Source organism: Equus przewalskii, chromosome 6 (assembly GCF_037783145.1).
Source record: "Equus przewalskii isolate Varuska chromosome 6, EquPr2, whole genome shotgun sequence".
NCBI lineage: Eukaryota > Metazoa > Chordata > Mammalia > Perissodactyla > Equidae > Equus > Equus przewalskii.
Window position 1 is genome coordinate 10,952,035 of NC_091836.1, and position 14,027 is coordinate 10,966,061.

At 34.6% G+C, this 14,027-nt stretch overlaps 1 protein-coding gene across 2 annotated transcripts in view; it reads left to right on the plus strand.

Annotated features, from left to right (window-relative positions):
- The window catches only part of CNTN5 (contactin 5), a 1,129,093-nt gene that overhangs the window by 876,841 nt on the left and 238,225 nt on the right, over positions 1-14,027 (plus strand). For both annotated transcript variants that reach the window (XM_070623012.1, XM_070623013.1), the window contains one exon: positions 5,373-5,554. In XM_070623012.1, the coding sequence (XP_070479113.1) occupies positions 5,373-5,554 (182 nt within the window). The remainder of the gene's footprint in view (positions 1-5,372; positions 5,555-14,027) is intronic.

Genomic DNA, 14,027 nt, shown 5'->3' on the forward strand with positions numbered 1-14,027 from the left:
GAACTCTATTCCTCACTTTTAGAAAATATTCTATTTGACTGTGTCTAATTCAATGTTTAACCCATCCATTGAGTTTTATATTTATACTTTTATATTTTTATTTGTTAATCTCTATTTTTAATCTGCACATTACTTTTGTACTCATATCTTCCTTGTTCATTTTTAATCTATGATCATTTTATTACAAAGTCTCTTGCTATTAACATTTTATATGAAATTATGTATTTTTATGTATTCATAATTCCAAAATGGATCAATAAGAATATTTATTATCAATTGGAACAAAATTAAAAAGTCAAATTCCACCATTAAAGGACAAAACTTTTCAAATTGAGTCAAAAGTTAAATCTAATCATATACCATTTAGAAAAATCAGATCAAAACAAAGTGACACACCACAAAAAAAAAGAAGATAAATAGGATAAAGGATTATTTAAAGTAAAAATATTACTAAATTAGGAAGAGGATCATTTTATTTTGATAGATTAAAACTCTAAAAATTGTATTAACTTTCAAAACATTTATTTGCAAAGAAAAAATTACTCAAAGTACAAAATAAAATTTTTCTAAATCCAAAAAAACACTGGTAGTAATGGAAATAGTGGGAAGTTTACCACAATTCTCTCATCGGGACAGATCAATTAGGACAAAAATGGAAAAGGACAGACAGAAGTAGCTTTCTACTATGCTGTGTGGAGTGGAGGGATAAGCAGATAACTTAGGTCTTTCGTTCCTGCTTCAAGCACACTAGCTCTGCTTTTATCTGTTGAGTTTTTTTTAAAAACTTTTTAATGTACAAATGTTTCATAGGAGATCTGATTTGATAAAATGTTAAATTGCTTTAAAATTATGAAAAGCACTAAAATAATATTTGAATGACAAAATTATAAACTATCTAAAAGCTAATTTTTAAACATTTATCATAAACAAAATGTACCTTTTTTCCCAATCGACATGTAACTTTCACAGAAATTGATCCTATATTTAGCTACACAGATTTATTCAACAAGTAGTATTAAAAACTCAAAATGTTTATTTTAAAGATCAATAAAATAGGAAAATCTCTGAAAAAGCTAATCATTTAAATATCATTATAGCTATTAATTGAGTACTCTATTCGCCATATATTTGCTAAGTAACCCGTAAGAACTTAGCTCATTTAATCCTCAAAACAATATTATCAGAATCACTTATTTATTTACTTTATAAACATTTATTAAGTACTAACTATGTGTCTAGCATTCTAAGAGATGCTGTGGACTTACTGCTGAACCAGAGAAATGATGTCACTGCCCCCAAGATATTGGCTTTTGAAAGAACAAATAATTATCTCCATTTTACAGATGGAAAAATCAAATTCATAGAACGTCAGTAACTTTCCTAAGGTCTCATAGAATCTTTGTGTCCAAATTGTATTTGAATCTAAACTGTACTACCTGAAGGGCTATGCTCCTATCAACATACAATGCTAAAAAAATAAGGGGAGGGGCCGGCTCGGTGGCGCAGTGGCTAAATTCCCACGTTCTGCTTCTCGTGGGCCCGGGTTTGCCAGTTGGGATCCCAGGTGCGGACGTGGCACCACTTGGCACTCCATGCTGTGGTAGGCATCCCACATATAAAGTAGAAGAAGATGGGCACAGATGTTAGCTCAGGGCCAGTCTTCCTCAGCACAAAAGAGGAGGACTGGCAGTAGTTAGCTCAGGGCTAATCTTCCTCAAAAAAAAAAAAGAAAGGGGGGGATATATACCATTGACATTATAAAGAAGATACAAACATTGTCATCATCATATCATTGCAGACACTTTTTGCCTGCTTGTTCTGTGCCAGGCACTTTAAATCTAATGTTCACAGTTACTCTCTGAAATAGGTAGTAATATTTTCAACACCTTTTACATTCATGGGAACTGAAGAAATGAGATGTTAAATAACGTGTAGTTGCAGGGCTATTTGCATCCCCAGGAAATTTGTTATTACAATGTGTGACCACTCATGATTGAAGGATTTTTTAAAACTTTAAACAGTTACTATTTATATAACTCACTGATAAAACATTGAAATTATGGACAAAATAGTTGATTTTCTAGGGGAACATGAATTGCCAAAGTTGATGCAAGCAGAAATTTAAACATGATACAATTAAAGAAAACAGAAGAAATTGAGGCTGGCCCAGTTGTGTAGTGGTTAGGTTTGTGCACTCCACTTTGGCGGCCCGGGATTCGCTGGTTAGGATCCTGGGTGCCAACTTGGACACTGCTGTTTAACCCATGCTGTGGCAGCATCCCACATGGAAGAGCTAGAAGGACTTACACTAGGAAGTACGACTATGTACTGGGACTTTGGGAAGAAATAAAATAAAAGAGGAAGATTGGCAACAGATGTTAGCTAAGGGCCAATCTTCCTCACCAAAAAAGAAAAGAAAAGAAAAGAAAAGCTTACCTTAAATAAAAGACAAAAGTCTAAAAAAAAAAAAAAAAGAGGGAAAACAGAAGAAATTTAAAACAGTGTCAAAAAAGTCAAAAAACTAACTTCATTGATGGTGGCAGACCCTGGTGACTTTTTGTGAGAGTTCTATCATTGCTCTAAAGAGTACATTATTTCCCTATTATTTAAGTGATACAGAATAGGAAATGGGAATATTCTGGCATGTTTACCAAGCTATCATCCATCATTATGATACAAAATCTGTCAAAGCTAGCTTGCAAACAAACCAGCCACCAGCTCACTAATAAATAAGCACAAGTGCAAACCAACAAACCTAATAAACTACAATCTTACCTTTGAATATAGTTGCAAAAATTCCAAATAAAAAACTCGCAAATCAATTCTCATACATATTAAAAAATGATACGCCTTGCCAACATAAGGTTAGCCCAAAATGCAAAGTTCAATTTTTTTGGATGTCAGATATATAGACCTAAACAAACAAGCAGAAATTATCAACTCTAATCCAGCAATTTCAATTCTGTATTTTATTCTTAAGGAGCAAATCAGAAAGGTGTTCAAAAATACACATTGAAAGGATAAAGAAGATGTGGTATATACACATAATGAAATAGGACTCAACCAGAAAACAAAGATGAAATCTTACCATTTGCAACAACCTGGATGGACCTTGAGGATATTATGCTAAGTGAAATTAAGTCAGAGAAAGTCAAAAGCCTATGATTTCACTTATATGTGAAAGATAAAAACAACAGACAAATACAAAGATATAGAGATTAGATTGATGGTTACCAGAGAGGAAGGGGCGATGGGAGAGAGCAAAAGGGGTGACAGGACACATGTGTACAGTGACCTATGGTAATTAGTCTTCGGATAGCAAACATGATACAGTCTACACAGAAATTGAAATAGAATTATGGACACCTGAAATTTATATAATGTTATAAACCAATGTTACCTCAATAAAAACAATTTTTTAAAAATACACAAGGTGTTTATCATAGGATTGTTTATAATAGGGAACTTTGCTATCACCCCTAAAAGGAAAATTAGTGGAAAAATATCCTACACTTAGCAATTACAATCTGTGGTGGAATGTTATAAGAGATGCAAGTAGAATACACAAAGCACTTTGTTATTTAAAAGAAAAAAAATCCCAGCAGACTACACAAATAAGGAGAGACTTTTCCGAAGCAGAGGCATTTAGGACGGGTCTCGAAGGATTAGTAGGATTTTAACAGATATGATTGGAAACACACCGAGATGTGTTTCTGGGTCAAGAGACATGGAAGGAAGTAATGAGAAATCAAATTGAAAAAGCAGACTGGGTGCAGACCTTAAAGTGCATTAAATATAGATAGTAATAAATAAATCAGTGCAACAGAACTGAGGGGCCTGAAACAGATTCAAGTATGTGAGAATCAATTATACGACAAAGACAACATTCCAAATATTGTGGAAAGAGGAGGTTTGCTTTTAATGATGCCGAAATAATTAGTTGCATTTTCTATCTCACACCAAAAATGTGAATATAATTCAGATGGATTAAAGATCCAACTATTTGAAAATAATAAAAAAATACTACTAGAAATATTGAAGAAAATATGGACATAAATGGGTTTACACATAATTTTGTAAACAAACGAAAATTCAGAAGTTGTGAAGGAAACTGTAGATATGTTTGTTTCTCCAAAAAATGTTTATAAAATTGCATCAAAGAGGCCATGGTAAACTAACAATACACTGAGCAAGAATTTTTCTGACAAAGTCTTAATGGCTGTAATACACAAAGAATTTTGAGAAATTAATTTAAACCGTGCAACAGGCAAAGAAAAAAATGAGAAAACGAGCAGAAGCAAACAATGCACAGAAAAGCAGATGCAAATAGCTGATAAAATTATGAAAGATGTTCAACCTTCTTTGCGTTCAAAGAAATATTAATTAAAGTAGCAAAAAAATGCCTTTAATTATCTTTCAATACTGACAAAAATTAAACGATTGATCACATAAAATAGTGGCAAGGATATGGGGGAGCAGTCTCGTATATTACTGATAGCTGTGGAAACTGCTACTGTATTATTGAAAAGCAATCTGGAAGTATGTATTAAAATGAAAAATGTGCATGCCCTTTGATCCATCAATTCCACTTTTGTGACTGCCTGTTGCTGAAAATAAAATCCACAGTATATGATACGTTGCAAGGTTGTTTATAGCAATATTGTTTCTTAGTGACCAAAAAAAAAAAAATGAGACTTCCATGCTGAATATCTAACTATAGGAGATAGTTAATGAAATTTTCATATATCTATGCAGTAGGATAATATGTAGCCATTAACCAGAATAAGTCAGGAGTTAATCTTGGATTTGATCTTTTAATAATAAAATATCAAGTATGTAAGACTTACATTTTTTAAACAAAACAAAAATAACTCAACATATGTGTATATATATATATATGAATCATAGAGATGAGGCATGAGATTACCTGCAAACTGTATTTGTTGTTGCAGAAAGAAGATAGTTGTAGGAGTGGGGGCAAAAAGAATTCTTAATTCATTTCGTTCATAGCTCTTTTGTTCGACTCGTTGCCATAGGCATATATTCCCTTTTGTAATTTCACCAAGTTACTTTTGCCATTTAAACAATCTTACGAAGTTTCAAAAAATAAAGTATAATGTATTAAAATGTATAAAATATTGTCTCTGAATTGTTTTCCGGAAATATGAAAGAAAGGGAAACTATCTCCCTTGTAATCTAACTACTTACCAGACAATCTGCGTGGAAAGTGAAATCTATCAACCAGCACATGCTCCTTAATTGTGATTACACTTTATTGCACTCAACCTATTAAGTGCTTAAATTACCAGATAACAGAATCTATGTTCCTAATAGTGGAAAGTGTATTAATGGTATTTTTCTCCTTATTGTAGCCCAGTTCCAACAATCACATGGATGAAAGTTAATGGTTATGTTCCCAGTAAGGCACGTCTGCGGAAATCTCAGGCAGTGCTTGAAATACCCAACGTGCAGCTGGACGACGCAGGCATATATGAGTGCAGAGCTGAAAACTCACGCGGAAAAAATTCCTTTCGTGGACAATTACAAGTGTACAGTAAGTGTTGCCAGCAAAGCATGATGCTCTAGTCCCAAAAGTCTAACTGAAAATGCAAATTAATTGGAACTAAATATTGTTTGTTAGGTACAAAAAAACCAAGTAATAATTTATAATCATACTTCTTTTGCATGGTAGAGCTTCATGTAAAATTACCCTACACACAGAAATGCTTTAAATTAAAAATGAACAGAGAATTACCAGGTTCTTTGTACAGCATAGGGAGTTGATATCCTTAAAAATCAGATATTTTCCTGGCACCAAAGCCATCCTCTGGTAAGTAAAAAATCTTGTAACTTTTATTAACTTGTTCTTGCCTTGGGCTTGAGTCAGGAGTTGCAATCTATTGCCCATGAACAAAATCCTGCCCAACTGTATTTTTTTGTAAATAAAATTTTATTGGTACACAGCCACACATAGTTGAATATTGTCTATGTCACCTTTTGCACTAATATGGAAGAATTAAGTAGTTGAGACAGAGACCAGCTGATTTGCAAAGCCTAAAAGATTTGCTATCTGGTCCTGTACAGAAAAACTCTGCTGACCGCTGGCCTAAATTAATACATCTGTATGATAAATAGCCTCCACAGCCTGCAAGTGTTTATATTGTCCCAAAATGCAAAAAAGCCAACCAAGTTGTGTGTAAGAATTGGGAAAATCTACTTCAAAAATATCTACAATCTCATTTTTACTTCTAAAGATCACATATCGTATCTACTTTTTGTACTTGCTTTTATAATATACATTATATATAATGGGTAAGTAATAGTATTATTATTTCTCAGATGAGGACACCAAAAAGAGAGGAGTACAATAATACAGAGAATTGATATAAGCAAATATAGATGCTTCCAATATGAAATTATCCAAATTGCTTATTTGGCTGAATTTGCCAAGCAGCTACCACTGTCATTGCATCTCAAGATTGGTTCTCCTAAAAAGCTAACGTCCTTCACAGGGACTCTTAAAGAGTATTTTGGAATATTAATATCTGAATTCAACCTGCTTTTCTTTCTTTATCTCTAACTCCTTTAGGGATTCAGCACCACAGCCAAGTTGACTATGCCATGCACATTTTATTCATTCATTCATTGATTCAGTTAATGTTTATTAAGAGTCTAGTACTGCTCTACATGCTTGCAGTAGAGCTTGGAAAGAACTCATGGTCTGTTGGGTTAGATAAAAAGCAAACCCTGCATTAGAGTGGAACCTGCTCTCTGCCCTGATAAGGGCATGTGTGAAGGATTATAGGAGCCCGGAGTCTACTGCATTCTACCAGAATGATTCAGGGAAACCTTTCCAGAGGATTTGTACCTTAAAGGCTACACAGGGGAAAGCATCCTGGAAGAAAGAGACATAGGGTCGTTCAGAAGTTTGGAAGATTGAAGTACCAGCACTGCTTTGGTTATTTTTAGGCCATGGATATTATATCTAGACGAAATCTACAAATCAAACTGTTCACAATTCCTTGCCTCAAGTCAATTCTCTAGCCATAGAAAAAAATGATCGCTCTGTACTCCAATGAATAATAATTAACATTGAAGTACGTTATGTCAGTTTATCCTCACAGCAATAACGTGAAGTGGTACTAGTCCCTCTTTACAGATAAAAATCTGATACTGAAAGACTAGTGTTCAACCATAACTTTGCTATTCAAAACCACAAAAAAAGGCAAGGAATGCCTATTACTCTTAAGGTTATTTGGTGAAAGTCCCAAATCTCTGTGTCGTGAAGGATGGCTCACACCTTAATAAGAATTCAATTTATAGTCTGGGACAGGAGCTCCTATTTGGCACTGCTCTACTTGCCCCTCTCCCCACTCCAGCTACTTGATTCATAGTCAGTAACAATTGTTGCCACAAAAGTAGAAAAAAAATAGTTTTTACTCAGTATTACTGGTATACCTTCTGGTAAGAGAGTATGTAACTAGACCGTGGGCTCTCCTTGTCATGCAAAATTAAACATACACTGTAGGTCAGCCAGGTAAGGACAAACCTGACCAAAACATGCATGATTTTGAATAGAAAATAATCAAGACTTTTGAAAAGAAAAGAAAAAAGAACTGGGCCAGCTAGTTACTTTGGCATATATTGCTGACAGTGTGGGAGGGTATCTTGGAAGACGGTGGCCTTTCACTACAGCCCATGAGTAAGATGGTTTCCTGCCCTGCCCCTCATTTGCCCTGGATAGTCCCCATTTATGTCTATTGCACTGGGACAATTATGAACAGTGCCCTATTTCACTTCCAGAAGTATCTTGGTTATTACATAGTCACTCAACATTTGTGCTTTGAAAACTGTTGTGTTTGACATGAGAGCTTTCCTCCTCACTCACCAAATTCTGTAAAATGTGGAAAGAATCTTGGGTAACATTTCCACCTATCAGTAGATACAGAATAGCATGATGCATGAATGTTCCACTGTATCCATGGTTTGTACAGAGAATCTTCTCTCTGTGGAATGGATTTCTGTTGGAAGCTCTGAAACCTGAACTTCACCTGTTAGAAGTAGAGGCTGACATTTTTTTCTCCAAGTGGTCAATATTCACAGAGTACTGAAAACAGGGTCTTTCTTGTGGCTCACTTTCTTCTTGAAAGTCTAATTAGGGGAATGCTTTACATATTCAGTTGTTAGACTCAAAAGATGAACCAAGGTTCTAAGACAAATTTTCTATACTCATTTTTTGGTCAAATTGTTATAAAATGAATGCTAATATACAGGCATACCTTGGAGATATTGTAGGCTCAGTTCCACACCAGTGCTATAAAGCAAATATCACAGTAAAGTGAGTCACATGAATTTTTTGGTTTTCCAGTACATATAAAAGTTATGCTTACACTATATTGTAGCCTATTAAGTGTGCAATAGCATTATTTCTAGAAATCAATGTACATATCTTAATTAAGAAGTACTTTATTGCTAAAAAAATCTAACCATCATCTGAGCCTTCAATGAGTCATAATCTTTTTGATGGTGGAGGGTCTTGTCTCCATGTTGATGGTTGCTGACCATCAGGGTGGTGGTTGCTCAAGCCTGAGGTGGCTGTTGCAATTTCTTAATATAAGACAACAATGAAGTTTGTCCCATCGATTGACTCTTCCTTTCATGAACTATTTCTCTGTAGTGTGTAATGCTGTTTGATAGCATTTTACCCACAGTAGAATTTATTTCCAACTTGGAGTCAACCCTCTCAGATCCTGCTGTGGCTTTATTAACTAAGTTGATGTAATATTCTAAATCCTTTGTTGTCATTTCAACATTCTTCACAGCCTCTCCACCAAGAGTAGACTCCATCTCAAGAAACCACTTTCTTTGCTCATCCATGAGAAGCAAATCCTCATTCATTAAAGATTCATCATGAGATTCAGCAATTCAGTCACACATTCAGGCTCCTCTTCTAATTCTAGTTCTCATGTTATTTACACCACATCATCAGTTACTCCCTCCACTGAAGTCTTGAACCCCTCAAACTCATTCATGAGGGTTGGAATCAGCTTCTTCCAAATCCTGCTAATGTTGATGTTATGACCTCTTCTCAAGATTCACGAATGTTCTTCATCGCATCTAGAAAGGTGAATTTTTTCCAGAATATTTTCAATTTACTTTGCCCAGGCATCAGAGGAATCACTCTCTATTGCAGCTATAGCCGTATGAAATGTATTTCTTAAATAATAAACCTTGAAAGTTGGAATTACTCCTTGATCCATGGGCTGCAGAATGGATGTCATGTTAGCAGGCATGAAAATAACATTAATCTTATTCTATATCTCCATCAGAGCTCTTGGGTGACCAAGTGTATTGTCACTGAGCAGAAATATTTTGAAAAGAATCTTGTTTTTCTGAGCAATAGGTCTCAATGGTGGGCTTAAAATAGTCAGTAAACCAAGTTGTAAACAGATATACTGTCACCCAGCCTTTTTTGCTCCATTTATAGAGCACAGACAGAGTAGATTTAGCATAATTCTTAAGGGCCTTAGGATTTTCAAAATGGTAAATGAGCACTGGCTTCAACTTAAAGTCATCAGCTGCATTAGCCCTTAACAAAGAGAGTCAACCTGTTCTTTGAAGCTTTGAAATCGGGCATTGACTTCTCTCTAGCTATGAAAGTCCTAGATGGCTGCTTTGTCTACATTGAAAGTCCATTGTTTAACGTAGCCGACTTCATTAATTCTCTTAGCGAGGACTTCTGGGTAACTTGCTGCAGCTTCTATGTCATCACTTGCTGCTTTCCCTTGCACTTTCATGTTATGGAGACGGCTTCTTTCCTTAAACCTCATGAACCACCCTCTGCTAGCTTCAAACTTTTGTTCTGCAGCTCCCTCACCTCTCTGAGCCTTCATAGAATTGAAGAAAGTTAGGGCCTTACTCTGGGTTAGGCTTTGCCTTAAGGGAACGTTGTGCCTTGTTTGATCTTCTATCCAGACCAGTAAGACTTTCTCCATATCAGCAATAAAGCTGTTTTGCTTTCTTATCTTTCATGTATTCACTGAGTAACACTTTTAATTTCCTTCAGGAACTTTTCCTTTGCGTTCACAACTTGGCTAACTATTTGGCACCAGAGGCCTAGCTTTTGGCCTATCTCAGCTTTCAACGTACCTTCCTCACTAAGCTTAATCTTTCCCAGATTTTAATTTAAAATGATAGACGTGTGACTCTTCCTTTCACTTGAACACTTAGAAGCCATTGTAAGGTCATGAATTGGCCTAATTGCAATATTGTTGAGTCTCAGGGAATAGAGAGACCTGGGGAGAGGGAGAGAGATTGGGGTACAGCTGGTTAGTGGAGCATTCAGAACACACACATTTGCTGATTGTTTGCCATCTTATGTGGGCACGGTTTGTGGCGCCCCAAAACAATTACAATAGTAACATCTGAGATCATTGATCATAGATCACCATAATAAATATAATAATAATGAAAAAGTTTGAAATATTGCAATAATTACCAAAATATGACACAGAAACATGAAGTGAGCAAATGCTGTTGGAAAAATGGAGCCAATAGACTTGCTTGACACAGGGTTGCCAAAACCTTCAGAGTATAAAAAATGCAATATCTGAGAAGTTCAATAATGTGAAGCACAATAAAACTGTAGGTGGCAGGCATAAATTTTAGCCACATATTTTATTTTTTATAACTCAGAATCTGTATTGCAAACATAATACAGAAAATGATACAACATAAATAAAGAGGTCCATGGTAGTTAAATAAATAAAAGTTAAGGCAAACTTTCATGTCTAATATAGCATAAACAAATAGATTTGAAAAATAATACTCATAAAAAGGAAAAAATTTTAAACTAGCAAAAAATTAAAACAATTTAGGTAATATTTTGAACCTTATAAATAACTGTATAATTATTCTATTGAATATGCCTTTTGTTTATAATATAGAATAGTTTTATGGATGAAATAATTTCTTTGGTTATTTCTGTCCCCTCTAGTTTTTCATGATTAATCAAAAAGACCTTATTTTAACTAGTTACACCAAATGTTTAGCCTTTATACTTCCAATGTAAGTTGGATCTTGCTTGTTAAAGTTCTCAATGAGAAAGAAAAGAAAGAACAAAAGAATGAGAAAATGAAAGGAAGAAAAAAGGAAGGAGGAAAGGAGAAAGGAAGGAGAGAAGGAAGCTCAAACAATTTTAAGGACTTTTACATATAAGGAGCTCTCATAATAGGAGGTATTTTGAGTACATAAAAATCTTATTATATAAAGATGTGTGATCTATGAGTTCAAATATATATCATGTGCCCCACCAACTAGTAATTGATCATTCTGTAGAATAAGGGCACTGTCACTATGATCACTGAAATAGTTTATATTTACAATTTAGACTAGAAATATATCAATATTGAAATATATCCATAACCAAGATGCTTAAAAGAAAATTACATTGCATTGTACTAAATATCCAATAAGGAATACAGTTTTATTTTCAGTGCAGTGTAGTATCACAGAGTCCCTTATTTTTGTAAAATTTCTGGACAGTATCCTCACTAATTTTAATGGCTTCCAAAGTCTGCAATTTGATTATGCACTTTTTCAAGACAAAGACTATTTTTTTCTTTGGTTATTTTTCTTGCTCTTCCCAGCACTAAGCATTATGTTCAGCATTCAGTGGATAATTTTAATTATAACTCTATACTATTGTAAAGATTAATGCTTAGATATGCACACCATTCTTCCAGGTACACTGTAAAGAATAAATGAAAGTCAAGAGAGACTAAAGAACTAATGAAGGGAACGCATAGTTGCCAAGAGCTTATGTTTCAGACACTACTGTACTATTGGTGGTTTACATACATTAACTCACAATAACCCTTAGGAATTAGTATTCCCACTTGACAGATGGAGAAACTAAGGCCTAGAAAGGTTAAGGAGCTTATTATTGAAGGTTGCATTAATAATAAGCAGCAGAACCAGGTTCCAGCTTAGAACTGACAATGACACAGGATTCAACAGCCAACTATAGGATGTTTCCTGTCAGTGAAATATTGAGGCCCTGAACTAAGGCATGGGACGAGAATGGGGTGCAGAGTAGTTAATTCCTATTTACTCATCTTTTGCCACACTTTTGAGAACACTGTTTGATACATCAAAATCCTTGCCATTAGTTCTTATTCTCTATTTTTCTTTCCTTCAAAGTTGTTGTTCTATATTAGGCATGATTTTTAAAGATGTTTTAGCTATTAAAATACACTAAAGCTTTACTATAGGAAATAATAAAATTGTAGATTCCTAATTAATAATTTCATACACAAAGAAAGTTTTTTCAATCCATTTATTTGGAGAAAATTTCTCACCTTGAGCTCTGTTATTATGAAAATGGTAGCATATATATATTCATAGTTGATACAAAATGACATTCAAGTTAATGAATTGTGAGGGGAAAGTAACCAATGTTTATTATATGCAATCATCGTAGTAGTCCATTGAAATAGGAATTACCATCTACAGCTTACAGGTGAGACTCATTAAAGTTAAATAACTCACTCCTGATCACATACCAGAACAAGGGCATGGTAGTACTGGGATTTGAACCTACAATTACCCCCAACTTTATAATCTTTCCAGTATACCATGTTACCACTTACTGGTCCACAGCTGAGAGTCCTAGTATCGAAAATGATCTATGTGGATAAAATATGTTGACTCTGCAACACTTAAGAGCATAGTAGCAAGGAAGGAGGCTAATAACTATTAGCATTTGTCAACAGAGATTTTCAGATTTCTAATGACAAGAGATAATAAGCAAGAGTTTCCTTATGCACATCTGCTCAGTGTTTTAAAAAATGTAACCTGGAGACTGATCTGAAGCTCAAACGTATTACATAAGTAGTTGCCAATCTACAGTGCATCTGGTGAGAGTGTAACAGCTTCTGGGTTTAAATTGCCATATGTCTATCAGATTTTTCACATCCTACAATAGGTAGCCTGACAAAAGCCAGATAAAAGAAGTTACTAGCTATTTTTTTAAAATTCTGGGCCAGAGTAATAGGCCATTTTTACTTGTAGAATTGTTGGTAGAGTGAATTTGAATAATATTTCAATTGCATATCTGTCTTATCTGCTAAATTTTGAGCTAACAGTAAACAAACATTGTGGCACAATCATCTGTATTCTCAGTGCTAAGCATTGTCCCGATGGTGGTGTCAGTAAATATTTGAAGAAGAAAAGAAAGCAAGAATTATTTCTTTTTAATTTCGTTGATCACTTTGATTCCTATGACAAATTCATTTTGGAATCAGGACTCTAAATTAGGCCAATTTTATAAAGCAATCCAAAATATGTGTGAAGAAGCATTATTTTGGTTTGCAGTTTTTCTCTTTTCAAGATTATGCAATCTGTTTTTATTGTAATAGTTTTTTCTTTCTAATTTTTCATTTTAGTAACTTTTTAAGATCTCCTTTCAACTTATTTTTAACTCCCACAAACTGTATTGCAGTGCTAGCTACAATTCATTAAGAGACATATGAGGGGCCAGCCGGGTGACATAGTGGTTAAGTTCATGTGCTCCACTTCAGCAGCCTGGGGTTTGCAGGTTCAGATCCCAGGTGCAGACCTACACCACTCATCAAGCCATGCTGTTGCCGCAACCCACTTGGAAAATAGAGGAAGACTGGTCCAGATGTTAGCTGAAAGACAATCTTCCTCAAGCAAAAAGAGGAAGATTGTCAATAAGTGTTAGCTCAGGGCCAATCTTTCTCACCAAAAAAAAAAGAGAGAGACATATCAACTAACCAATATCCTATTATCTGTGGTTCTGGGTTGTGTCTAAAGTAAACACATACATGTATGATGCGTACCTCCAAAGAGACTGATTTCAGAAGTTAGGCACAAAAATCAGAATCAATATTTGAAGCTCATCAAGGTTAAGATTTTTGAATGATAGCTTATAGGCTTGAAGTTGAATCACAGAGTGTATTCAAAGGCCTTCAAATCCTGACCATGCAGTAGATAAATATATATTG